Consider the following 26,753-nt stretch of genomic DNA (forward strand, 5'->3'; position numbering starts at 1 on the left):
AGCTCCCGGAACAGCGCACTGGTCCCGCGTCTTGCAAATCTTCCAATCATTCTCGTACGGCACCCGCCCCTTGTTTTTTTTTTCAATTTTCTTTATGCTGCCAAACGCGCAAGCTGTCCCTGGAACGCCTTTTTCAGCTTCTTATTTCTTCATCCTTTTCGACACAAAATTCAATACCCTCAAATGTTCTCACAGAGCTCACGTCGACATAAATTACATGAAATTAAGCCCTCGCACTACACCCATCTTCATACATGGGACAACAATCGAAGCAGAGGACCAAGCGCGATCCGACTTTTGATGTCGCTGAGCGAGTGGCAAGGGTAGGTGGAGGTAAGCTTGACGGACGCACGAAGACAACCACTTCCCGCGCTTCGACTGATTTCAAATTCACAAAAATAAAATTAAAGAACAAGTTGGATATGCGGCAACCGCTTGAAGCACGCATGTTCTTTGAAACAGAAACTAACATTCGCCTTCCAGGGGGTGATTCAAGCTCGACAATCGCGTCCTGTACCGCTATATCTATTACACTGACGGTCATCGTTGAGTGCTTGCTCCACCTCGCTCTCTTGGCTCTAATGGTCTTCGGGCCTATCACGACGTCATGATTGCTGGTCTGCTTGGCTTCCAGAAAACGTATGACCGCATCGAAGGCTGCTTCTACTGGCCTGGCTAATGCGCAAGGCTAGCGAGGTACGTCGCTTCCTGCACCCTCTGTCCGCGCCGCAGGCTCCCAACATTGGTTCAATGCGGAGAGCTGCAACCTTTGTCGCGTCCGTCGGCACCATTTGATGTCATTCGCAGTGACCTATATGGCCCCTTCCCACGACTCTTACCGGTAATCGACGGATAGTGAGAGCCATCGGCCACTTGGCACGTTACGCCGAAACAGCTTGCGTGACTTCAGTGTCGGCTTCTGAAATGGCTGCATTTATAATTCAAGCATTAATGCTGCGTCGTGGTGCTCCTCGTGTCATCCTGAGCGACCGTGGAAGGGAATGTTTTACGCAAATCGTAAACGTATGCTCAGAGACGCCGGCACCTCCCAGAAGACAACCTCGAGTCACCACCCTCAAACAAACGGCCTGACTGAGCACTTTCATCGCATGCTCTCTGATATGATAGCCGCGTATATCCAACTACACCACACAAACTAGGACGCAATTTTACCATTCGTGAATTTTGCGTATAACACCGCCGTACAACGCACAACTGGTTACTCGCCATTCTATCTTGTCTACGGCCGTTCGCCCTCTTTTCTTGACGTCTCTTTGTTCTCCGCCCCTGTCACTCCAGCTGCTTCCTCTTGTGAACAATGTATATTCCGCCCCCTCTATTGTCGCCAGCTCGACCACATCAACACTGAAGCATGGCAACAAGGCCGCAAAGACCTCTATGACGGATCTCATCGCACAGTATTCTTCCGCCCTCGCGAAGAAGTACTACTCCGGGCACCAGTTCACACCTGGCTTGTGCAACACGTTTTCGTTTAGGTTCATAGGCCTATACACAATCTTGGAGCAGACTTCTACAGTAAATAATGGCGTCCAACCAGTTGTTCCAACTGACAGCCGCTGTAACGCTGTTGAGATTGTCCACGGCTCTCCAATAAAGCCTTTCGCATGCATTATCTCTTCCTTGAAGTTGCGGACAGGTTGGCCGCTTGCCCGCCTGGGGAAATTACTGTGGGCGTTTCTTAAGCACCTTTGCATCGTCTGCACATATTGTTCTTGCTCCCTAGAGAAATGGCGCAACTCGCTCTGGGGGATCGACCATGAATCAGGCGATGAAGGAGCTAGTTCCAATTTTTTAATAAGTAAGGGTGAAATGAAGTAAGTCTGTTGCAGATGGGGTTGAAAGTGCGTACTGTTACAGATATGAATAATAAATTATTTAGGTATTTTGTGAATTTTGTGAGCATAATAAGTATTTAGAAAAATTCACTGGTTACTCGGGGCTCGGTTATTTGGAGACTTGCAGCGCTGAGCGTGGGATGGAGCTTTCCCTTAACATCGGGTTTCGTGCAGGTGGCTGTGTAGGCTCTTTTGACGCGTGGTCGCACCAGGACGACGAGGCGTCCAGAAGACTCTCGGCGCAATATGACCGATGTGGCTTGCTGTCAGGCTAACGCGCTTCAAGCTAGGATGTAGCCCATAGGCAGCAAACACTCGGTGTGGGCGGGGGAGGGGGTTACCATTGGAAACCATGATCGAGGAAAAATACTCATTTTGGTGGATGAGAAAAACTGCGAAGCATCCTGTTGAACCTATATGCTTCAGTATTGCATCGTCGCACAAAGCCTAGATTTTTACTGTCGTATCGGTGCTTTAGGCTTCTTGGAAAAATCAGGCCTACGTATATACGAAATACTTTCCGTAGTTTCATCCGGATCTGGTCAATTAAGGTGCGGTATTACTGAAAGACTGTTGCTGCACTCGAATAAAAGCCAACACAGCCACCTGCACGAACCCCGATATCAAGGGACAAACCTCCATCCCACGTTCCGCGCTGCGAGTCTCCAAATAACCCAGTCCCGAGTGACCAGTGACCACAAAACTCCCTTGGTTATTAAAATTTAAGTACTGTTCCTGTATCTTTTCTGAAATGCCTGAAGGTGACTGAAAAGCGCATTCGTGCGGAACTTCATGTGTCCACCCTTAGAGAGTGTGTTAATACTTTAAAAAATCCCTAGGGGTCTTCGAATTCGTGTAAACCCGGCTACCTATGAGCTATCGACCGTAAACAAGCATAAGTGGCAAGAAGTACTGACTAATGCTTCACTCCAGCTAGTCGGTATTATTTTAAAGCACTATGAATCATCGGAAAGCTCGCTTTTAAAAGAAGAAAATACCTTGGTTGACCAGCTTGTCCCACATGGAGTACATTTGCTGAATGTTTACGAAGGAAGAAAGGTGAACGCGTTAAGCAAAATAAAAAGTCAGAAAGTGTTGCGGGACAATATCCCGGTAGTAACCGACTCTACCAAGCAAAGCTGTTCGGCAACTTCTATAGTCCCAACTGCTGAAGCATTGCCGAAGACAACCCACCCGAATACTACCACAGTTAACCTTTCCCATGTTGCGCTTCTGCCTACGGAAGAAAGGTTCTTTCAAAAAGGCCTTAATTTCTGTCCAGCCACCGGGGGCTTAGACGAATTCCAACTAATAAAAGACATTGAAAACTTCTCCCGAAATTTAAGACTCAAAGAGTATTTTCATGACCGCGCTAGCAGCAAACAAGACCACACAGCTATACGGTTCACGACACACTGGACGCCTGCCTCGCAACGGCACAAATGCCTAGACCTATATATAGAAGCTGTTTCTCGACGTGCTCGACACCTACAAGACACGCGCCCCGTTCCAGATAAATCTTTCCACTAGCGAATGCGATGCTCTTAGAAGCCTAAGCACACGCGATGATATTGTTATTGAACAGGCGGACAAGGGTGCCTCGGTCGTGATAATGACCTAAAGAAAATGACATAAACGAAGTCCTAAGACAGTTATCTGATGGCACATTTTATAAAGAACTTCCTGTTGATCCAGCCGACGAATTAGTTTCCTTCATTAAGGACACCATAAAAGCATTGAAACTACAGAACATCGACGATAAGACAGCACGCTCTTTGATCCCACTTAGTTCGGTAGCGGGACGCTTGTGCCTGTTGCCCAAGATACATAAACCAGGTAATCCAGGCCGTTCCATTGTATCCGGCGTAAGAACAGTCAAAGAAAACATCTCTCGTCACGTAGACAGTTGAATGAAATTTATTCCAGCCACGTTTTATTCTTTCGTTAAGGATACTAATGCTTTTCTTAACGACATAATAGATCTAACCGTCCCTGAAGGCTCGCGTCTGGTGACGATAGATGGCACTTCCCTCTACATGAATATGCCCCGTAGGGGAATATTCGTGATAGATGATAGATTCATAGAATGATAGAATGATTGATTGATGAAATTATAGATTGCATGAGCGTTGGTACAAGATGGAAAACCAGCTCTCCGGTCACATAAGTGCGCATCTTAAGGCTCACAAGTGCATTCCAGATTTTGATAGAACCTGTGTTTTGAACAGAGCTGATGATCAACTGACAAGGGAGATATTGGAAGCGCTTGTGATCAAAAAGCATGGTGATGATTGCATCAGTGAAGCCTCAGTTTCCCTTCCGACAAAGGAACTGGCGTATCTTGGGAGCGGCACTTAGAAGTTGTTCTGTATAGTGGTTTCCTCGTGCGATGCAGATGACGGCCATGTTTCTTCTTGTTCTTTTGATTCTTGAAAGCAGGTATTTATTCCTGTGTCAAGAAATAAAACGCTCAGTTGTTAGTGCGCCTACGTGGTTGTCTCGTGTCTCCTTCCTTCGTCCGTTGTTTTATTTGGCGCCTTCGTTGTAATCATGCATAACCAACTCGCCCACCAGCACGTGCCCCGTAGGGATGGCATTCAGGCTGTCTTGAACTCCTATGGACGCCTCAAGTGTAGTAGCCTGATTGACAGCTCAACCCTAGAGGTTCTGCTGAAGTTAGTTCTCGAGTGTAACAACTTCGAATTTAATAATTCTCCTTATGTACAAATTATTGGAACATCGATGGGAACGAAAATAGGCCGTAATTATGCAAACGTGTTCATGGTAGTGCTCGAAGACGCGTTCCTTAACAGTGTACGACTAAAACCTATCTACTTTGAACGCTACATCGACGATATATGTTGTATTTGGACACATAGCGAAAAGAACTCTCAGACTTCGTTGCGGCATTTAACCAGGCACACCCCGCTGTCAAATTCACACATCATTACTCAACATCGTCTATAGACTTCCTTGACGTCACTATTACTATTTCCGACGGACGCCTGATCACAAAACTCTACAAAAAGCCAACTGATATTCGTAGCTTTCTTCATTTTGAAAGCAGCCACGTGCGTCATTGCAAGACTGCGATTCCATACAGCCAGGCACAGCGCTTTAAGCGCATATATTCCGAAGAAGACGATTTTATTTCTTGTTGCCAGGAACTCGCAACTTCTCAGGAACTCAACAAGAAACTTCTCAACCGTAAATATCCAGAAAGGATGATCGATGACGCGATAAACCGAGCGGCAGGACACGACCGGATGAACTTTGTAAAGGGCAGAAACTAGCCCAGTGGCTCCCAGGCGGCAAAATTGATACTCACATATTCCGCGTCTAACCCGCTAAAGGTCGTTTTCTCTGAGCCATCTCGTGTCGTGTACAGGCGTTCGAAAAACATAGGCGACATACTAGCGTCTTCAAAAATCGCTACTTCTAACCCGACCGGCTGCAGCCGCTGCAATAAACCACGTTGCAAAGTCTGCCCTCATATAACATCTACATTGACAGCCAGCAGCACAGCCAGCCAATTCATGTCCACAATTAAAGGAAGTTTCAACTCTGATTCATGTAGCGTAGTGTTCTTGCTCGAGCGCAGCACTTGCCATATGCAAAACATAGGCCAACCTGAAATACTTTTCAGGATCAGTTTTCACAATCACAGATCGCACGCCAAATCCCAACTGAACCTACCACTCTCGAAACATGTTAACGCGCCGGGCCACTCCTTTATTTTTTTCTTTATTGCCACTCCTGTAACAATCGCAAAGTAACCCTACTCGAATCTCAGGCCGTATAACGTAAAACTATTCCAATATGTTTTTATTCCAATCTCCTGACGTCAAATTTGCGAAACCACTGACGCAAGCATCCGGCGGAAACCCGCAGGGTTGTTTGAACAAACCAATCAAATGCTCCCCTCGATCATAGGAGGTCGCGTTTGTTTGCTTGAAAAACAAATAACATTGCCTGCACTGAGCGGCTTGTCTTATCTAATTGGCTCACAAGAGGCGAGGAGGATGCTCAAGTGAAGAAGGATTCGATGGAGCCCGAGCCACTGCACTGAATATCGATAACCGGATGAAGATGGCGGTGCCGGCGTCTGCGATTGGTCCGCTTTCTCTTAGTTAGCTTGCGGTGGCTCGTCGACGATCGCGGCGGCATGCAACGGAAGGTTGAGAATGACGCTAAAACGGATCCTCAGCAAAGAAGAGTTGGCAGAACGAGGTCGTAAAGGTGCCGAAAGTTCTCGAAAACGTTACACGGCCTCACAAAAAGTTTTATTACACGCAAATAAACCCATGCTCTCCGGCAGGGGTGAGTAGCCAGTGCCGGAGCGATCGGCGGCAGCAATTTTTTATTCCTTTCGGAACGAGGCAGCCTGCGGCTATTCAGAATAAAATTCAGTTTTGTTCGGCATATTAATGAATCTTTAACGCGTACGTGTCACTTTGACGCGGTAAGTTTTTGCGGTTTTGTGACGTCGCGTGAGAGGCAGGTGAAGTGGGTGCAGCCCGGAAACTTCTGACCAATAGCCGAGGGCTAATGGCAAAAAGTTGTCGAATCAGAAATAACTATTTTTGTTTTGTTCGGTCAAATTAGGCATAATCAGTGTGTACACGTCATATCAGATGGGGAGCTATCACGGTTTTTGTGACGTCGCGTGGCAGACAGGTGAAGTTGGGGTGGTCCAATAAAGTTTTTGACCAATCGCGGTGGACCGATGGCAGAATTGGAATAGAAAAGTTTGGAATAGCTTTACGTTATAGCGCTCTTCGATTCCGCACCAGTCATGACCTCGAGCTTCGCGAATATTACTGTATTTGTAAACATAACAGTGTCTCGTCCGGAATAAATGAAAACAAAGGAAAACTAACCTGTCTAACTTTAGATTCAGCACAAATATACGCTTCCGACACAGTGTACATGTATAACTTCAACGCTTCTTTTTTCTTACATGTGGCTTTTTGACGTATGTGGCTTGAAGTTGTATGCTTAACACGTTAATTTTTAGATAATTTGAGGTTGCACTTCGAGATGCCATGTGCTAAAACATCATGCAATTGTATCTGCATATGTACGTCATTTTGTTTTCACTACGCATAATCATGGTAACTGCTGGCATTTACCTGAGAGCCATGTTTGTATATCTTGTATCCTCAACACATCTGCTTTTCATATTTTATTCCGAAATGCGTCTCATTGATAATGATTTATGTTGCGCAATGTAAGTTCCAGTCAGCGCAGATAGTGCGCCCTCTGCTCTTGATACGGTGCTTTTAAAGCTGTCTATGAGTTGTGTATGCGTTACTTTACTCAGCCGAAGGCTGCTCCACCAGCCGAGAACGATAAGTAAATACGTCGTCCAAAATGGTCTTCGTCTCTTTACTGCATATATTGCGTCGGGTCCTGCATGCTGATATTTGAAGGAACCCCCCCCCCCCATATATATATATATATATATATATATATATATATATATATATATATATATATATATATATATATATATATATATGCACATAGTAATATCATAAGAAGCCAACAGACACTGACACCGAGAGGACAACATAAGGGAAATGACTTATGCTGTCTAGATGAAATAAAGAAACGATAAACTCCACCACTCACAGACCTTGGCGGTGGATGTGGAACAGCCTCTCTGCCGGCCGCAGGCGTCACGAGGACGTGATCTTTTTGAGTGAAGGCAACCGGCCAATGAACCCACACATGCTACCTGAAGACATCAATGTTGCCGGATTTGAGACCCTCCTTATGTAGTAAGCGAGAAGAAAGGGGGTTAATTGAGGGGCCCGATTTCTATTAGTCATATTATAAGAAGCCAACAAACAGTGACACCAAGGACAACATAGGTGAAATTTCTTGTGCTTAATAAATGAAATACGGAAACGATTAAATTAATAGAAATGAAAGTGGATGAATAAACAACTTGCCTCGGGGGGGGGGGGGGGGGGGACGATCCCACAACCTTCACATTGAGCCACAACATCGCACGCGAAATCCTCGTTTTATGGAATGCGGGTTGGGAAAAAAGCGTGTCGCTACTTGCATTACCCATTGCCAGAAGAATCTAGCCCAATTAACAGTGTGACACGTGTTTCACTAGGTTCTATGGGGGAAGTGCTACGGCTTGCTCGTATGGTTTACCCGGTCATCGTTATGTTCGTTTAGCTCGTGAGCGTCCGCGAAATTATAGGTGTATGATGGAATGTTTCACGATAAGTACTGGACATACCAATCTTTCCTAGATCTAGCGCTCTTTTGAGCGCGCTCAGGAGGCAGGTGTCGGAGGTGGCGTGTTGTTTTGAATGGCGAAACACTTGAGAAGTCAAGCCACTGTCCGGTGTCGCAACTTTTTCATTTTTTTTGTATCTTTTAGAAGCCGCACAAATAGAAACACGGCACCAACAGGTTTTGGAATGCAACGAAAGAAGTTGCACAAAATTTCGGTGCTCGGTAAATAAATGAAGGAATCAAACAGGCACATGCCTGCAGTCGTGCGGCACTTAATTAGGTCACAGCTCTAGGCTTCCATAGAATCGTGCAAAAATGGTGTTTACGACTTCGTCTACAATATACAGACAAAATTTAGTCATTTTTCTTTCTTTTTCACCAAGTCTTGATTTCATATCTTTGCACTTAAAAGTTAACGAACGACGGTTGTTGATTTGAAAGATTTAAAAAGTTCTACCGCACATGCTAAGAGTGACGCGTACATTCATTAAACTAATAACAGAAATGTTATAATAGCTCCTCGCATCTTAAGGGTACGTTAAAAGTTTCTTGCCCCCTTCCAAGAGAGGTCACATTAAAACAGTGTCCTCCAAACGTGAGGATGGGGAAGATGAGTGCGAAAATTGCAGATCACCAAGCCTTTTGTGGCATCTGTTTTTCTGTTCACCGCTACTCACACAGCAGACTTTACGTGTATCGTCAGCAACATTTGAGCCTAATCGTGAAACCATGCCTTAACGCCAGTGAAGGTTGGACGGGTTGTGAGAGCATAAGTATTTTATGGTTTTCTTAATTGAAGTAAATTTCGTCTTTCTCTACGTAGCAGGTGCTCACCACATCTGGGGACCTCAACTTCGACACCGTTCAAAGAGAAGCCATCAAGCGTTCTTCAACGAATCTGGCAACCATGCTGGCGTTTTTTGCCACAGTAGCGTCGACTCCCATGACTTCTCTACAATGCCCTTTTTATGCTGTCGATACTGTAACCCGTGACACTCAGGTTTGAACTAAGAGAGAAAAAACTAGCGAGAGACATTTTGATCGTATGGCCATAAGTTACCTTGTATGCGAGATTACAGGCAGGATATTTACTGATTATTAAGGAATATATTGTAGCTACCATACATGGCATGTGCGAAACTTCGGTAGTCGGTTTCACGTGACGGTAAAGCTGCGAATCATTACATGAAACCGGTAGACACTGATGTCATGCGGAGCTATCAAGTCAGCGAAAATCGAGGGATTCGAGTGGCAGCCCTGACTTGCATCGGTTGTTCCTAGTATAAAGTGAGTGAGGTGGTGAGTTCTCGAGTCGGCCATTTTTACGCCCACAGTCTATTTTTGAAAGAGTGCTACTACTGAGACAGGACCCCGTCTCTCCGTGCCAGTGAACCAAGTCAGGACCTTCGGCGATGGAGCCCCAAGCGTTTACATGTGCGCTATTGGGTTCCTCCAGAGAGTTGTTGCTTCTGCTCATGCTGTGCATGTATAGCCGACACATGGCGAAAGGCGAAAGTGCCGCCATGGTGGCCATGCACGCCAGTGCGCTCAGTGCAGCAACGGTGGTAGACAGCAGTACGCTTTTCGGAACCACGGACGCCTTCCCCAAATCTCAGTCGAGCGGCCCGAGCGCAGTTCGCAAAGGCGCCCCCGTTTCCATCGCGGCAGCGTCCAAGATGATGGACACTGCCGGGCATGCATCCGGCGACAAATGGGGCGTGGTCGGCGTCATAGCCACATCACTGAAATCAACGACCGCCGGTGATGCTGCAGCGAGAACTTCCATGGCAAGTGTAGCGAACGTTTCTGCTGTGACGGGGATGAACCAGAGTGCGGTTGAGGCTGTCCCTCCCAACGCCTCGCAGAACTTCCCGAGTGGGGGTGCGACGACAAGGAGCACCACGCGGCCACCGCAAACGTCGAGGATCCGGGCTCTCATAACCAAGGCTCTGTCCAGCATGAGTGGCAGACTCATGCGGCGACTGCTTCAGGCTGACATCTCGGCGGAATGCAGCCTCGGCGTGCTTCACTTCATGCGCGCCATCCAGACGCTCGAGCCATGGGCTTTCAGGCGTGAGTATGCCACTTGCCAGACGCTTCTTTTGTGCTTACTGTAGGTGCATTTTGTGTTGAATGAAATTACGGCTTATTTACCATGAATTTGTTCCCGCCTACTATAATTGCTGGCAATTAGGTATGTGACTTTCGCCATACTTTCGCGAGATTACTGGAGCATAGTGAAACAATTTCTTGTCATTTGTATTCTTCTTCTGATATCAGAGAGACATTATTTTTTGTGCTTGCAATCGCAAACTATTTGAGCTTTACATATGTAAGTTCCAGAAAAAAAGGAGGTGGGATACGAAATTTGCCCGATAACTCGGCCACTGTAGAAAAAAAATTTTTTTGCTGCCATAAGACTTAATATCAGATAACTTAAGTCATGCGGGAATGATATCAATATGCGCAGAAGGTTACGTTTTTATAGAGTGCCCACAATGGTTACCGCAAACCATGTGAAACTTAATAAATGGTCGCCAATGCCATACTTCTCTGTGGCCTAGTGGTTGCGTTGAGGGCTCATTATTTCTTTCTATTTCTACAAGTAAGCCTCGAAATATAATGCACGGAAAGAGAATTTTTTGCAACAAATTGCGAGCCCGCTCAAGCGTACTTAAATTTACCTCACTCACCCACAGTGTAAATAACAATTATCATAGTGATTGTGTTGAAGACCAAATTGTCAGCCTTCCACGCGGTATATAATTTTCTTAATAGTGTTGGCATTGAGTAAGACAAGAATGAAATAAACACCCAACTGCTTACTTTCGGATGCGCGACAATGCTAGGCTCCTAGAAGCTTAACTAGCAAGCGCGATCGGCTTCATGAATTATAAACGAGATTCAACGTTTATTCCACTTCTTTATGTGAAGAAAAGCTGTTTTCCAAGTTCTTCAGAAATAAGCACTTGCGTTTCGACATTATGCTATGTACTTCAAACAACACATGCGTGACAAGCAAGACGCTGTGAAGACGGCGTTGTCATTGCGCTTTGACTTTCTTATGGGTCCTTAGCCAACGCACTGAAAAGCCCATTGTGGCTCGATTGAGAACACTTAACAGTCATACGTAATCGCGCGTTATGTGCATCATTTCCGGTACTGTTTCGCTTTGCCGCCTGAATCTGGAGTATTTTAGAAGGTGGGGCCACCCCACCCGAGAAGAGCTGATTTGGCGTCATAGGGCAGGCATTTCTGGACAACTGGAGGTCCGTAGACACCAATGCAGGAAAAGCACCGTCCCGCAGAATATGTCGGACAGTGGGAGCGCGGCAATAAAGGCGGAAGCTGTGCCTCCTGAATCGGGACGTCTGGTCAGCTTAGGTAGCGTGCCCCTGAAGCGGCGTGGCGCCCACGAGCAAGGTCATCTGCTTGAAATGTTCACAAATTTCAGAAGCCAATGAAAACGAGCAAACATTACCCACAGAAAGATATTTTCAAATTTATCGCGCGTAACACGTTTGTTATAGCTCAGTTTTTTTTATTTAGACGAAATAAAATATGGCAGCTTCGAAACAGAAAAACACCGAATAATTTCAGCAATAATTTGATTTCACCAGAACCACTGCCGTCCTCGTAAACTTCATCGCCAACATTTTAAATGTTACACCTCACGCCAGGGGTTTCCGGTGAGCCAAAAAATATGTGTCTGCGGCGTCAGTCCTTATCAACTGGTATTGGGCAAAGAACAAAGCAGCGGGAGCCCGAAAGGTTGGTATGACAAAAAAAATTGGGCGCCTGCGAAGCCGAATGACCACATGAAGTGTGTGGAGCGAGTGGTAGGAAGGGTTGGGGGGACGCTAATACGTGTGCTTTCACAAACCGCGTTTATATGAATGAAGCAATAGGAGATCCCATGCATGAAATCTCAAGCATTGCTTGCTAAGCCCGACGACTGGAAGAATGCTCTGGCGCAGTGCAGGTAGCACACAGAGAGCGACGTGTCTCGCTTTTTTTACAGATGGGAATGGCTGCATTTTGAAATTTTTGTTGTCCTTTAGTTCCTGTATTTTAGCAGAAATAAAGAAAAACTGCTAGCGCTAACTACAATTTAATGCAATGCACTGTGCGTTTGTGTAAATATGCGAACCCCAAGCTACAATCTTTTCGATGAAACCGTATTACTTCCATGAAGGGGATGCGCCTTCAGTTATGGTGCATCATCGCTGCTTGCAAGTGCGCCTCGCGCAAAAGAAATATCGTTCCGCTATTCTCACATTGCTCTAAATTCACCTTCAGCTCAGGCAAAGATACGGATAAGGCTAGGATAACCGCACCTGAATTTGATAGATTTCGACACCAAGTAGAATTGAACCTTGAGCATAACGAACATATTCCGGAGTTGTAATATGAGCTAAACCATTAGGACATGGGGCAAGCTGCCACAGGTATCCAAATTTTTAGCATGGCAGAGTACTATACTTCAAAAGACGGCTACACTGCCTGTTACATTTTGTTGTACTCCGTTTTGAAGATGGCTCGCCGCTACCGCCCGTCATCTGATATACAACCGCAGAGATAATGATATTCTAGAACAGCGACTAAGGAGCTTTATAATTTTTTAAGTTGACAGAACTTTATAATCTATTACTTAAAAGTAAAGTATTTCTGTAGTTTTTATTCACGCCCTTTGCCTATTCAGCGTACATTGTGCAGCCTAACGCTTACGTTAGCCCAATAAAGGCATATTAAAGAAATTTGATAATGGGAATCTGGTTGACGCGGGAGTAAGTCATATGTGAAGCTTGATTTTTTTTTCACTATTTTTCTTGGACGCCTGGAAAGTGACCGTCCCTTCGGAGCTATACAGAAACTGCAGATTGCAGACATATTAGTCGTCATAATCAGGACTTGCTTGTACGCCATTACTAACAAGAAATTCGCAGCGCAAGTGCACGTGGAAAGAAAAAGAATAGCCGAGACAGAGAGCAAATACCCAGACGTGCCACTCCGTGTCGACGATTTTGTTCTCCTTCCACTTGTACGAGCATTTTCTCAGTGAAACCTTCTCGATATGAAGTGTCCTTCAGCTAAGGCTTGTCGTTGCTGGGAGTCTTTTCAGCGTCCGTTTTCTTGCCTTTTTTATTTCGTCCCACAGTGGTCGACGCGACGGCTAAGTACCCTACAGGTCTGCTGCAAGCGTCCACGGCCAATTTGGGAGCCTACGATGAGTGCATAGAGACCGTAGCAAGAGACGAGTATGGTATAGAGAAGGCTCGTGGACAATACTGCAACGTGCATCTCTCGATTGGGGAAGACAGCCCGATTATTGGCGAAATCATGCCAGCGGTGCTGCTCTCGCACAAGAGAGTAAGCCAGCACCATTCTCTTACCCTGCTACCGTTGCCTTTTGTAACCCGTCCATGGTTACCACTTGTGAGGTCTCGTTTTCTCACCGCGGTTAAGGAGTGCTTGTTCTACGCCTTAGTGTGTCCTGTTTTTACGTGGCGGACATTAGCCACCGCACCGAAGCATGGCTACACAAGGTTTGAGACGCGGCCAGCTAGTACTCCATGATGTTGCGCATATCACAACTGCGGTCAAAAGACAGAATGGAACGATGGAGACAAGATCTGACTTCGAACTTAACTTTATTATCATAAACACACATATATAACCATAAGATACGCGATGATAACCTAAAACTGCCGATGCATTATGCCAAAACTTTTTTTCACAGTGTCACAAGTTTTCAGGAAAAATGGGAGAAGTACGTTTAGCTATAGTGAATTATGTTGAAAATAACTTGTTTCTCGAAACCTAGTCATTTTTTCCATACACGAGCTGCAAAATGTTCCGATCGTCCCTCGTGTATGCCATGATGAATGTTCAATCGCAGTATCAGTGATTGTAGGAGATGAAATGTAGGTCAATTGGAACAGGTTTCACAAAAAAATGCCTTGGAAAGTCTAATAAATCACCTGCGTCTGTGGTGCCGCCTCGACACAAACACTTACGAACAGTTCTTTCTCAGAATCCGTTTGTTACATGCGGCCTGTGGGTTCTGGCGTCAATCCGCAATCTCAACGAAAGAACGACTGCTTTAGAGTGATTGCAAGCAACGCCTTTAAGCGAAGCTTTATTTTGTCTCTTCATTCAACTTTTCTACTGCTGCTACTACTGCTGCTGTCGCTGTCTTGCAGGCCGTGTCGGAAAGTGGTTCAGAGCGCGCATATACATGGAAGGAGCGTGGCAGAGAGGGAAGGCGATGCGAGAAACTCATTTGGACCTTTCCATCGTGTCGCCACAGTGCTCCCTGCAGCTTCCTCGGTGTCACCAAAATACCCTCTTGAAGGCTGTAACTATCCGTGAGCCCCCACTAAAGCATTGCACAAACAGCAGCGCTCACCTTTGTACCAATGTGCAGCAGTCCTGACGGGTGGTAATTAGAATGGCAGAGAGGGGCTAGGGAGAGGACGCTGAGAGTGCGTAGAACCGACCCAGTTGAATAACAGCCTTGAAATGTTTCGCTCGCGGCTGCCATAGATAGGGCAGGGCGGGAGAGGGTAAAGTGACGTAGGTAGGCCAGGAAACGCTACTACTAGGCATGGCAATAGTTGTTGACAAAGTGGTAAATTTTACATTCAAGGTGCGGTACGGTACGTTTCGGATTTTTCTGAACCGCCATGTAATTTTGTCAAGCGGACAACGGACGCAGGGCGTGCCACGGAAAGGCGCATGAAAGCACCATAGCCTCTACACGGAAGCGGCCACACTTCAAATCAACACTTCTGTGCCCGCCCGAGTTGCTTTGCAGCTATGGCGTTGCTCGAGGCCATGGGTTCGACGCCCAGCGCTGCAGCTGCATTTCGATGGGGGCAAAATACGAAAACGCGAGCTTACTTAAATTCAGGTGCACTTAAGAGAACGCCTCGGGGTCAAAATTAATCCGGAGTCCACCTCTACGGCGTGACTTATATTCCGATTGTGGTTTTGGCCACGTACAGCCCCATAATTCAATTAAACTCTAAATATTCTGCCAGGATGCGATGTGCCATGTGGAGGAATGACAATGCTAACGTTCTAGGAGGTTATGAATAATGGTGCACAAGAACGCCCCAAGCAAATAACTATGGCAGTGTATGGTTGTACTACGTATAGAAGCAGCATTGGGGCACACAAGGTAACGTTTAATATCAACTCGCTACTCGTATTGCACTAAACGCTGAATAAATTAAACAGCCCTGAACAACTCCTCCGAATATCGTCAATAAAGACAAACAGCACAAAAAGCTTCGTTTATATCGATTCCCACAGTGTCTGGTATCCGCACGATTTTTTCTTCAGAACATTCCATCTTGTGCGGTTATTCTAACGTCTTTTTTTTTTTTGTTAATTTCTGCCCCTCAGACAATAAATTTCACAGAGTATATGACTGACGAAAGACTGCCTGGGCTTCGTCTCGGGATCTGCTTCATCGCGGCCTGCAGCGAGCAAGACCTCTCTAACATCGGTCGCAGCTGTAAGTTTCGTAGACAGTCGTCATGTTTACCGGAAACGTTGGTTCTTTTTGTGCGCTGATTGTACACAACTCCATTGGACAAGAAAACCAATTTACTTTAAATAACGACGTTTCTCTGTTTGTATCGATAGGGGAAAGGGTTGTTCTGGCTGTTTTCTTTGCATGTGATTTCCTCTTCGAGTTAACGCTTTCGCACAAAGGGCTTTCAAGTGCTGTATGTGTAGTTGTACACGCAAAGAAAAACGTAGGAAAATGTCTTGCAGCAATGCAATCATTCAGGCTCAAAACGTGTTGCATACATATTGAGAAGTGTCTATGTGAAGCTGTGCTGCGGAATTTATCGCGCGCGAAGGGTGTTATGTTAGAGAGAGAAAGGCTAGACGCCCATCTTATCGGGGCCAATGAAGATATATGTTCATGCCAATCATTCTTTTTATGCGCTTAATGCTTTTCTAGGGTGACGACTTACAATGGCAAAATTCATTGAGTGGCTCTCTGTTTTATTACTGCACTCTACGTAAAATAATAAATTTGGTTCGCGTACCCAAAGTATTTTTCAGAATGCCAATGTGAATCAATATTTCGGGGCTACGGCGCACTCCCACAGAAATTTAGTGTGTTTATGTTGGTTATAATGCTATAGGGGCAATGATTGTGTTGAGACGTAAACTTTCTCAAACGGTATTCATCGTGTGTGAAGGGGAGAGGTGCAGGTTAATCGAAAGATATATATCACATTTCCTGCGCTAAACTTGACAAAGCACGGGGTTCTTGTGGCACAGCATTGCTATAAATAATTGTTCTCACTTTCCGGACCAGTACCCATTCCAGCCAAAGCAGCCTTGTAACTAGGATAACCGATCTATGATAGTCGCCAATACAGTTGTACTGTAGCTGCTATGCAGACGTCACCATTCTGTCCCCGTCATAGTGTAAATACTCTGAAGCGCGCCACGTGCTAGAGTGACCCTAGTGCTCCAGCGGGTGTTCAAAATTTGGCCTTTATGCTTTTCCTAAATTTAGGCACTGGGAGGCATGCGAAGACCACCTGTGCAAATAAGTTATATGGCCAGGGGGCACAAAAGGACATGATAACTATCGCTGTCAGCAGCCCAATTAAATAAAATTAAATAATTACGTTTTTACTGAACGCAGTAATTGTGTTTTTGTATTCAAAACTTACATTCACTCTTACGGCAGTCAAGAAAAAATTATTCAATTATAGGTAACTGGGCTGCTGACAGCGATAATTATCATCTCATTTTGTGTCCCCTTGGCCACATAACTTATTAGCACATGTGGTGTTTGCGTGCCTCCCAGTGCCTAATTTTAAGATAACCATAAAGCTTAATTTTGGACACCCTGTATATTTTCTAGATGGAAAGTTTCCTCACAAGAACTATGATCACTTTCGTCAGCGTAACGAAAGGAAGCCGGCTCGCGCTGTAGTCACGTCGACTCGGAGAATATGTCTACAGCTTCGCTTCTGGGCCGTATTGGCAAAGCATTTATATGTTCTGTGTAACATTTTTATTCAATTATTTAATAATGCCCTCAATATCTGAGAGTGGGCGCGCAATAGAAACATAAGCCCACAGCTGACCTATACGAGGGCTTACGTTTGTCAACCCAGAGACAACAAAGACACGTTGCCATGCCTAAACGCGGGCTTCCAGGATGAAATTTCTGTTGTTAATATCTCAATATCCATTCAACCACTTTGGCTTCATTATGTGCTAGAAAATAATTCAACGATATATTTTTCTTCCATTCAATAACGCAGTAATAGGCCCTACTACCAGAATTACAGTGAAGAACTGCGTGACAAGCGTGAACGGAGGGATAACTGACTCTCAGGCCTGGATCTTGTGAGTGTGTGACTGAGTTATATACGTATCAGACACCTTGCAGTACTCCCAAATTGTCGCCTACCTGATACTAACAAGATGCGACATGTAGGCCTTGCTGAGTGAAATGCATTCTGCAAAACAACTTTCTTTTCTTACAGCGGAAACAGTTCAACATTGTTTTGATGCAGTCGCGCACATATTACAACCAGGCGCCATATAACGCAAAACTATTCCAATATGTTTTATTCGAATCTCCTGACGTCAAATTTGCGTAACCGTTGACGCAAGCATCGGGCGGTTACCCGCAGGTTTGCCTGAACAAAGCAATCAAATGCTCCCCTCGTTCACAGGAGGTCACTTTTGTTCGCTTGAAAAACGAATAACATTGCCTGCCCTGAGCGGCATGTCTTATCTAATTGGCTCACAAGAGGCGAGGAGCATGCTCAAGTGGAGAGGGATTTGATGGGGCCGAGCCACTGCACTGAATATCGATAACCGGATAAAGAAGGTAGTGCCGGCGTCTGCGATTGGTTCACTTTCTCTTACTTAGCTTGCGGTGGGTCGTCGACAATCGCGGCGACATGAAACGGAACCTTAAGAATGACGCTAAAACGAATCCTCAGCAAAGAAGAGTTGGCAGAACGAGGTCGTAAACGTGCCGAGAGTTCTCGAAAACGTTACACGGCCACGCAAAACGTTTTATGACACGTAAATAACCCCATGCTCTCCGGCAGGGGCGAGTAGCCAGTGCCGGAGCGATTGGCGGCAGCAATCTTTTATTCCTTTCGGAACGAGGCAGCCTGCGGCTATTCAGAATAAAATTCAGTTTTGTTTGGCATATTAATGCATCTTTAACGCGTACGCGTCACTTTGACGTGGTAAGTTATTGCGGTTTTGTGACGTCGCGTGAGAGGCCGGTGAAGTGGGTGCAGCCCGAAAACTTTTGACCAATAACCGAGGGCTAATGGCAAGAAGGCGTAGAATCAGAAATTACTATTTTTGTTTTGTTCGGTCAAATTATGCATAATCAGTGTGTACACATCATATCAGATGGGGAGCTATCGCGGTTTTCGTGACGTCGCGTGACAGACAGGTGAAGTGGGGGTGGTCCAAAAAAGTTTTTGACCAATCGGGGTGGGTTGATTGCAGAATTGGAATAGAAATGTTTGGAATAGTTTTACGTTATAGCGCCCCAGACTCCGGAGGTAGTACAACATACTAAAGAGATAATACAGTGTTACTGATATCTGTACGCAGTCTAGCTGATAATTTAACAACGCCAACTACCAAGAATTTTACAACCAAGTGCATTTCTAAAGCTCTACTGACTGCGTCCCGAATGTGCGTAGCTTATGCGAAACTTTTACACTAGTGTTTAAAAGTCAAAAACGAAAATTTAAGAACAATGTGGAGTTGTGTGAACTATTTTGAAACCAATGTTGAAAATCACTTTCATAGCAACAGTTTCAACCTCTTCATTCCCTGACCCCTCATTCCCATGCGTTTTTCTCAAGTATTGAAATTCGTCCATTGACAAAAGAAATTGTTTCATCTGTCAAAATGTTTACTAAGTACATACGTAACACGCTTATTCGTGTCCTTTCATTTTCTTTTTAACTAGTAGTCATTACCATAAAATTCAATTAAATTTTAGTAAACTGCCATGTAGACTGCAGAAAAGGGCAGAGTGAAAGCCAACGTCGGAAATCTTCCACCGGTGATTGAAGGATTTTCATTGTTATACAAGAAATAATAGTATCTCAGTGTCTGTTTTTTCTTTCACTTACCTCACTGTCTTTTACAGAGCTTTTTTAGCCATTCTTGTAACTGCAATTGTTGCCGCAACAGCCTTCGAACTATTCACCAGCAAATGGGACGTTAAGCGAAAGAATGGTGCGTATACATCATTACTCTTGACAACTGCCCACCGCGAAAGATGCATTGTGCTGTAATACTCCAATTATTTGGAGGCACGGAAATGCGCTGTACATCAATATATTTGAAAAGGACGCTGGCTGTGAAGCGTGCTATGACATGAAATGCAATAACTGAATATTCAACTCAGCATTCACGTTACTCAACGTAAAGCATTTCCATCTGAGTTGGTTTACGTAATACTTCAGCAAACTTATTAGAAAAGCACAAAAGTGATCATTACGACACTATACGAATAAACCGCGGAAACAGTAATTGGGAAATTATAATACCAATACCTCTAAGCATATTTTCTTGCTGAAGCGGCAGTTCGTAGGGAAAAGAACAATAACCTTGATAATCTGCAGTTTAGTCACTTATCTTCTGGGCAGTGAAATTCCGAATTGGGCCGCAGTAACATCCCACCTGTTGCCGCTACAGGCATCAACACAGATCATTACGGAGAAGCGACTTCGTCAAAAATTTCACACGTACTTGTCATGCTTCTTCATTTCAATATAAGAAAACTAAAAAGCAAGTAAAAGAAACAGGGACCACCGTTATTTGTTTACCAGTGCGACTAATATGGTTTGCACACAGAGGAAATGAGCTCTGCTTGTCACACAACGTATTACGCCATTTGCCGCTATGGGGGCCCTAACCCTGACTGTATAACTTTCATGTCATCGAGCTGATATTTTGTCGCTATGGTTGTGATGTCACTGACTATTCGACGATTCTTTCCCGAATCGACTGTTTAGTTATTTATTTATTTGTACATACTACAGCGCAATAACCGCTATAGCAGGAGTGGGTTAACAGAGGGAAATATGCTCGTGCACAACGAAATACCATACAGCGATAAGGATAATGTGCTAAGGCCTATATCTTGGATGGTGGATACAAAACTTCGGGATGCGTATGAGCGAATATACCTAGGCAAGGAATTCTATTCTTCTATGGAGCGAGGGTAAAAGCTGAATTTATACATATTAGTGCGTATAAAGTAGGGCATGAAGTTTAAGTTGTGATGTCGTCTCGTCGATGACTCTGGAGCGAAGTTTGTATAGCTATTTTATGAAAATCCAAGCGAAGAGTGCACGATGCTGTGCCAGAAGTCTAATGATACATTCGGCAACGTGAATAGAACTAAGTTAAATTTAAGGAGCCAAGTGTAGAGGAAGGTGAAAAGTCACTATCATAACGGTAACATACAAATATTGCAGCTATTTTCTGATTTGTTTTTAGCCTGGTAATATCACATTGCTTATAAGGGTTTTAAACGACAGTTGTGTAGTCAAGAACAGGACGGATTAGCGATTCATATAACAGTAGCTTGGTATATTTTGGAGAGTTCGATAATGTAAACATAGGTTGCATATGTAATCGATTTGTTTAGACCATGACATGTCATGCTTTAAAATGGCCCCGAGATACTTATACTCAGATACCCTAATCATAGCACAGCACGGTTATTGAAGGGGTTATCAAAATTAATGTTCATTTACCATGTGCTGCACCAAGTGCAAGACCTAGGAAATGACTCCTCGAGGTGGAAATGATCCTTGAACCAGTTAACCACTTCATATAAATTCCAGTCGTCGGCATACAGACAAATGTTAGAATAGATGTAAACAGGGAAATCATTTATGCATATTAAGAAAATCAATGGCCCTATAACATAGCCTTAGGGCATCCCAGATGCAACATCAATATCAGTAGACTTGGCTGTGTTGTAAGACAAACTGGGAGCGAAGTCAAATAAAGCATGAAATCCAGTTAACTACAGGATTATTAAAGACTGCGCTAAGTTTAGCATGGCGTTTAGAATTTATCACTATGTCAAATGCTTTCGAGAAATCTAAAGAAATGATCACCCAAGCACTCCGTACAGATGGTTAAGCAGCGAAGTTAAAACGCGCGGCCCCGGTGTTTATCACTGGGTTAATCCTAACGAATCATGAAACGACAGGTTGGTAGGCTGCCGGATCCTTTGTACGCAGGTGCTGCTTGCGCCCAGCTGCGCGAGCATGTTCTTTTGACCAGGCTGCATCATCGGTATGGCGTGCTCTTTCGCAGTTCTGCTCGCCGCGTTGCTCATCGAAAGCTGCCTGCTCCTCAGGAGTAGATATGACGCATGGCGTACCCGTTTCACAGCCGGAGAGAAGCTGCGACGGAGAGCAATGGCGTCTCTACTGGCGCAGCTAATCCAACACCACCTAGATAGTAGAAGGCCTTTTCACTCCGATCTATGACGTTATATGTTACCTGGTCCGACTGCCATAGATTGTAATGGGGATGGTCCCGAGTATTGAACAGTGATTTTGATGTCACCGCTTTTATCACGCCAGTCTTGTCAATAGATATTTCGGGTCAGGTAGCATGACGTCTTGGATCGGAAATAACAGGCCTTGTGCTATCTAGGTGGTGTGAGCGAATCGCGTGCCTGTCTTTCTCTCGTCTTTTTTTTTTTGCGCATGCGCATGGGGTTGCGCTGGGGGAGTTTTCGGAATACAGGCGACCGAAAGACGGACGGAAACACAAATGAACGAACCGGATACCCATGTAGCTGCGCTGTAAAAATTGCGTCTACCTGGTTGCCAACGTGAAGGTCAAAGAAAATGTCATACATAAAAACTCTACTAGCTGCGTTGTCGTACTGAAACCGCGCCTAAACCCATGCTGCATGTAAGATAATAGATTGTGTGATTTCAGGAAAAAGCACGACGTGTTTATACGTGATATATTTCAAGATTTTGCATGACTGCGATGTCAATGAAATTGGTCTGTAGTTAGACAAAGACTGCTTATCACGGTATTTGTACAGAGAAAGCACTTTAGCTAACTTCCACGAGGAGGCAACTGCGTTAGATAATAATATTTCTTGAATATGGCTGTCAGATATCTTAATCACCAGGAGGAATAGTGAACCAAGAATGCATCGCGTATCCCCTCGGGAGGGGTGCATTTCTTGGTATCCTAGTTTACTATCAAGTTAAGAATAACTTCATTGCTTATGTCAATGTCACTGATTGCTTTAAAATAAACTATATTGGGGAGAGAAGGAAAGAAGTTGTTATCGAGAACAAATACGGTCAGAAAATACTTGTTAAAGTCGGTGATATTACTGACGGATCACTGATGACGTCATTGTAAAATTTTGAATGAAGTGCGTGAAGCATAGTGAGGTAAAATTGAAGACTGAAATTCACGAGGGTTAGTTATTAATAGATCAGTCAGTTGAACGCAATAACAAAATAGAAATTTTGACCAATTCCAGTATAAAATTAACTTCATTTTTCGCCTTGTGAAATCTGTCTTGGGTTATGCGATCGTTGGTTCGTTTAGAACTCCTGACTCTACGGAAACGGCGACATAAATGCAAGATATCGCGATTGATCCAGGGAAGATTAGCATCACTTTTTTTAGTTTTAATGTGCGCAAATCTTCGGATACATAACTTGACAAGACCCTCGAAGTAATTAACCAGATAATTTGCGTCCTGTCTCACTTACAGAGTGCAAAACGTACAGAAATGATCAGGTAAGAGATAAGTAATGGAATTCCATGGCGTCCGCGTGAGTGAAGTCAGGCCAAACATGAAACGTATAGGGTGATTTGCAGGTTGCACAAAAGAGCGATAACAAAGCACCTTCATGACCTAAGTGTCCCTCAATTACCTCGCAAGAAAAGCCATTTTCGGCTAGATCAGCCCATACAAAAACTACGTTAAGGATGGAACTTAACCTAGGTACGCTAGAAACAACTTGAGTGAGTCCAAAGGACAAATAAATATTTATAATTTATTACAAATTGCTACGCCCCATGTTGTATTTAGTCATGGCCAGCGGATGCTATGGAGAGATATAGAGAAAATGATAAATGAAAGCAGGGAGGTTAGCCAGGACTGAGCCCGATTGGCTACCCTACACTGGGGGAATGGGAAAGCGGAGGGAAATATTAAGAGAAGAAGAGAAAGTGTACTGTGGATAGCAGCATCGTGGCAACAGTTTTCTGCTCTATATAACTGACGATCACTCAGACCGAATCACAGATGGTCACACAATCCACTAGCTTACAAATAATTGATGCAGCGCTTTTGTGGCATTTTGTAGCTGCGATATGTGATGTCATGTCGAGGAGGGTGATTGGGCATCAGATTAGTCTAAACAGACTCGTAATTGAGCTTTTTCGTTTCCTGGAGTAGGAATGTTTATGCGGTGCCTGGAGTCAAGCTTTCGGGAAGCATTGGCCTTAACCTGTCTAGTGCGCGCGCCGCCCGCCGTCATCACTCTAGTATTTTTACCCCGTTAGATTCCTCTGCCTGAGTAGTGTACCCCTCATACAGAATCCTCGTAGACACCTTTTCTTGACGCTCTCAATTCAACCACAATACTGACTGCATAGCGCTGAAAACGTTTTTCTGCTCTAGACTGACCAAACCTGGCCTTGCTTTGCTCGAATGAACATGTGAAACCTGCAAGACTGCTATGAGGGACTATGCTTTACACGTATTATTTTTATTGCTTAGATTTCTCTTGCTTAAGCAACCGTAACCAGCCTAAGAATACTGGTCTTGGCTACTATATTCATGCCTGTGCGAATTTCAATTTTCTAGAATAAGCAAAGCAGCCTATGCATTTCTTTTTCTTTTCAGCCGTCCCTTACAAGTGCTTCATAGCGTTCTCCGTAGTGACAAACACAAGGATAATCTTGAAGGTCAACGAGGACAAGTGTTCCGATAGCTACGCCTATCGTTTTGTTCATGGAATTCGGTTCCTCAGCATTTTCTGGATTTGCCTCGGACATTCCTACGCAATCATCACCGAAAATATAAGTGAGACATATTATTTCATGTTTTCTTCTCATTGCGCACCGCTAAAAGTTGGTGTTATGAGTTCATGCTATCGGAAACCTATGTGGTATGGCCATAATGAAAGTAACACTACACATCGTCTTTCTTCAGATATAATGAGGTAATGTAACGAGAATGAAACTTCAAGTTACAGGTTTAATTGTTCCGCGTCTTTCGATTTTTTGTATATTGCGTAAGCGCTGGTCACTAAGAGTGTTGTAACATTTTTAGCGTATCTTGCAGGTGTGTCTAAATGTTTAATATTATTGATAGCATACAGTTGTTAGCCGCGTCTTGTTCAAATAAAATTATGCCACATAGAATATTTAAGTTGTTTCACAATATAATAGCGCATATTTAACCGTATGAGGCTAGAAATTTGTTTGGCGCCGAATCTGCCACTTAGAGTCACGGATCTTAAATGTTGCACAATTGCATTTGAGCCGACATGTGAACATTTCAGACGTTTGCACTGCAGAAGACATATTGGATATTTATTATTGTGATGCAAATTTCTTTTCAGCAAGGCTACTTAACGCTCTGCACTATTTCGAGCGTTGGGAAACGATGATAGTAACGGCTGGTTACCAAGGCGTAGACAGTTTCTTCTTTTTCAGGTGAGGCGCATGCCCTACATGCTACTGTCTAGAAAAATATATGCGCTAACTTTGCGTCCCCATTCGCAAAGCGGTCTTCACACGAAACAAGATGGGAAAGGAAACTATGACTAAAACATGAGTTGTGTGAGCGAAATGCTCTGTGGATCTATTTACCTTCTGTAGGGGGCGTAATTTCATTATCTTTACAAAAATGGGTGATAGAGCTTAAAATTGTGTATAAAAAACTGAGTTTGACATCTGCATGCCATGAGGTTTACATGTTTATTAGGAAAAAACTGTTCCTTTCACTGCGTTTTCCCGCAGCGGATTTCTGCTCTACTTTGTACTCAGGAAGCAGAAGCACGACCGACTAGTCGTGGCTGCAGTTGCCATGATTAGACGATTTATTAGGTAAGTAGAACAGTTATAGTTCTTCGTAATAAAGCACCCAACGTCGAGATTTTATGAAAGATTTATGCCGCAAACTATTTGCATACTTTACGCAAGTATGCAACTTTTCGAACATCCTTCTTGCTTTCTTGAGCTGTTCATTTATGACAAGGTTACAAAATTGCCCCAGGTAGCACGAATAAATGCTACCAATTGGTTTCAGTCACTCTGTTTTATATGTCAACTGTCCTCTTTCGTAAGACTGTGCTTGGTCTTTTCAGCAGATCGCTAAACAGAAGCAGGTAGACATGCATTTACAATATTCGCACCAGAAGAAATCAGGCATGTACTCCCGATCGCAAGAAAGTAAAGGCTAGCCGGCAGTTGCCAGCAAAAGTGAACTGGCCTTAAGTTTTCATAAATATGCTGTAATTTATATGGCTTTTGGTGTGAGTGAGTTCAATAACTACGAAAACATGTTCTATCGCTAGCCCAAAAGCTATCTATTCCTACAAATCCAGTAACCCTTTGACCCTCAATCTCCAGCTGCACTCCTCATGGGAGGTTGTACAAATATCGCCAATGACGACTCACACGCATTTAGCCCGATGTTGTGCTGCTCCTGCTGCTCGAAGACTAGTTACGGTCAGCATTGAGGGAAAGATACACAAAATCATGGCTACATAAAGAATTAGGAAAATTCGGTAGGTTGTTTCCTGAATTATTTCGGAGGTTAAAGGTTTAAACACGAGAAGTAAATGTGCACCTCTTCGTAGACAAAGATCACATGTTTCACACTTCCTGCTGTCAATTCTACAACCTGTACCATCACCGTGGTGCTGCAATGGAACTACAAGCCAGACTTGTGGCAACACAGGCTCCTCAGTGGAGCATTAATTGTCTTGCTTCATTGCATTGAAAAGTTTTCATGGGTAACACTTAGAATAAATTAATTGAGATCGCACCTATTGCTTATTTTCACGGGTGGGTGTGAACGCGAATGTCAGTTGCGTTGGCTCGTGGATTCCAAAAGCTGACACTACCGTAGAGAAGGCTGCTGCTATGATCAATGATTTCAGGGTGTTGACTACTAGAACGTGCAGCTACGTGAAATAAATTTGGGCGTCCTACCCAAGCATTTTTGTTTCTCTGGCTGTATCTGGATCTTTCAATCAAAAATACTTTCCAGAGTTATGCCATATGCGCACTCTTCATGTCAGTTATTATTGCTTGCATGGCACAGATAACTAAATTTACATAACATATATACTTAAGAATGTCAGTAGTTCATGTCAAGTTTTTATCCATGGAGCAGAGACATCAGCAGAAAGAAAATGTATAGAAAATTCATCATTTAAATTTCGACGTACGAAAGAATCGCCGATCGCTAAAGCGTTTCCATACAAAGCGGTTAAATTGATGACGTTGCGTTTGACTTGGCGGTGGCATAGTTAGCTGGAATCGCTAACTCTTTGGTACCTGGTAGGTTGCGAAAAACAAATAGAAAGG

At 44.1% G+C, this 26,753-nt stretch overlaps 1 protein-coding gene across 1 annotated transcript in view; it reads left to right on the plus strand.

Moving 5' to 3' along the window:
* Positions 1-8,961: 8,961 nt before the first annotated feature.
* Positions 8,962-26,753, plus strand: part of LOC126518566 (nose resistant to fluoxetine protein 6-like) — a 48,661-nt gene continuing 30,869 nt past the window's right edge. The window contains exons 1-8 of the mRNA XM_050168341.3: positions 8,962-10,187; positions 13,273-13,484; positions 15,525-15,636; positions 17,420-17,504; positions 19,291-19,379; positions 24,058-24,237; positions 24,779-24,872; positions 25,179-25,265. Coding sequence (XP_050024298.2) covers positions 9,527-10,187; positions 13,273-13,484; positions 15,525-15,636; positions 17,420-17,504; positions 19,291-19,379; positions 24,058-24,237; positions 24,779-24,872; positions 25,179-25,265 — 1,520 coding nt within the window. The 5' untranslated portion in view covers positions 8,962-9,526. The remainder of the gene's footprint in view (positions 10,188-13,272; positions 13,485-15,524; positions 15,637-17,419; positions 17,505-19,290; positions 19,380-24,057; positions 24,238-24,778; positions 24,873-25,178; positions 25,266-26,753) is intronic.

This window comes from Dermacentor andersoni, chromosome 1 (genome assembly GCF_023375885.2).
Source record: "Dermacentor andersoni chromosome 1, qqDerAnde1_hic_scaffold, whole genome shotgun sequence".
Lineage (NCBI taxonomy): Eukaryota > Metazoa > Arthropoda > Arachnida > Ixodida > Ixodidae > Dermacentor > Dermacentor andersoni.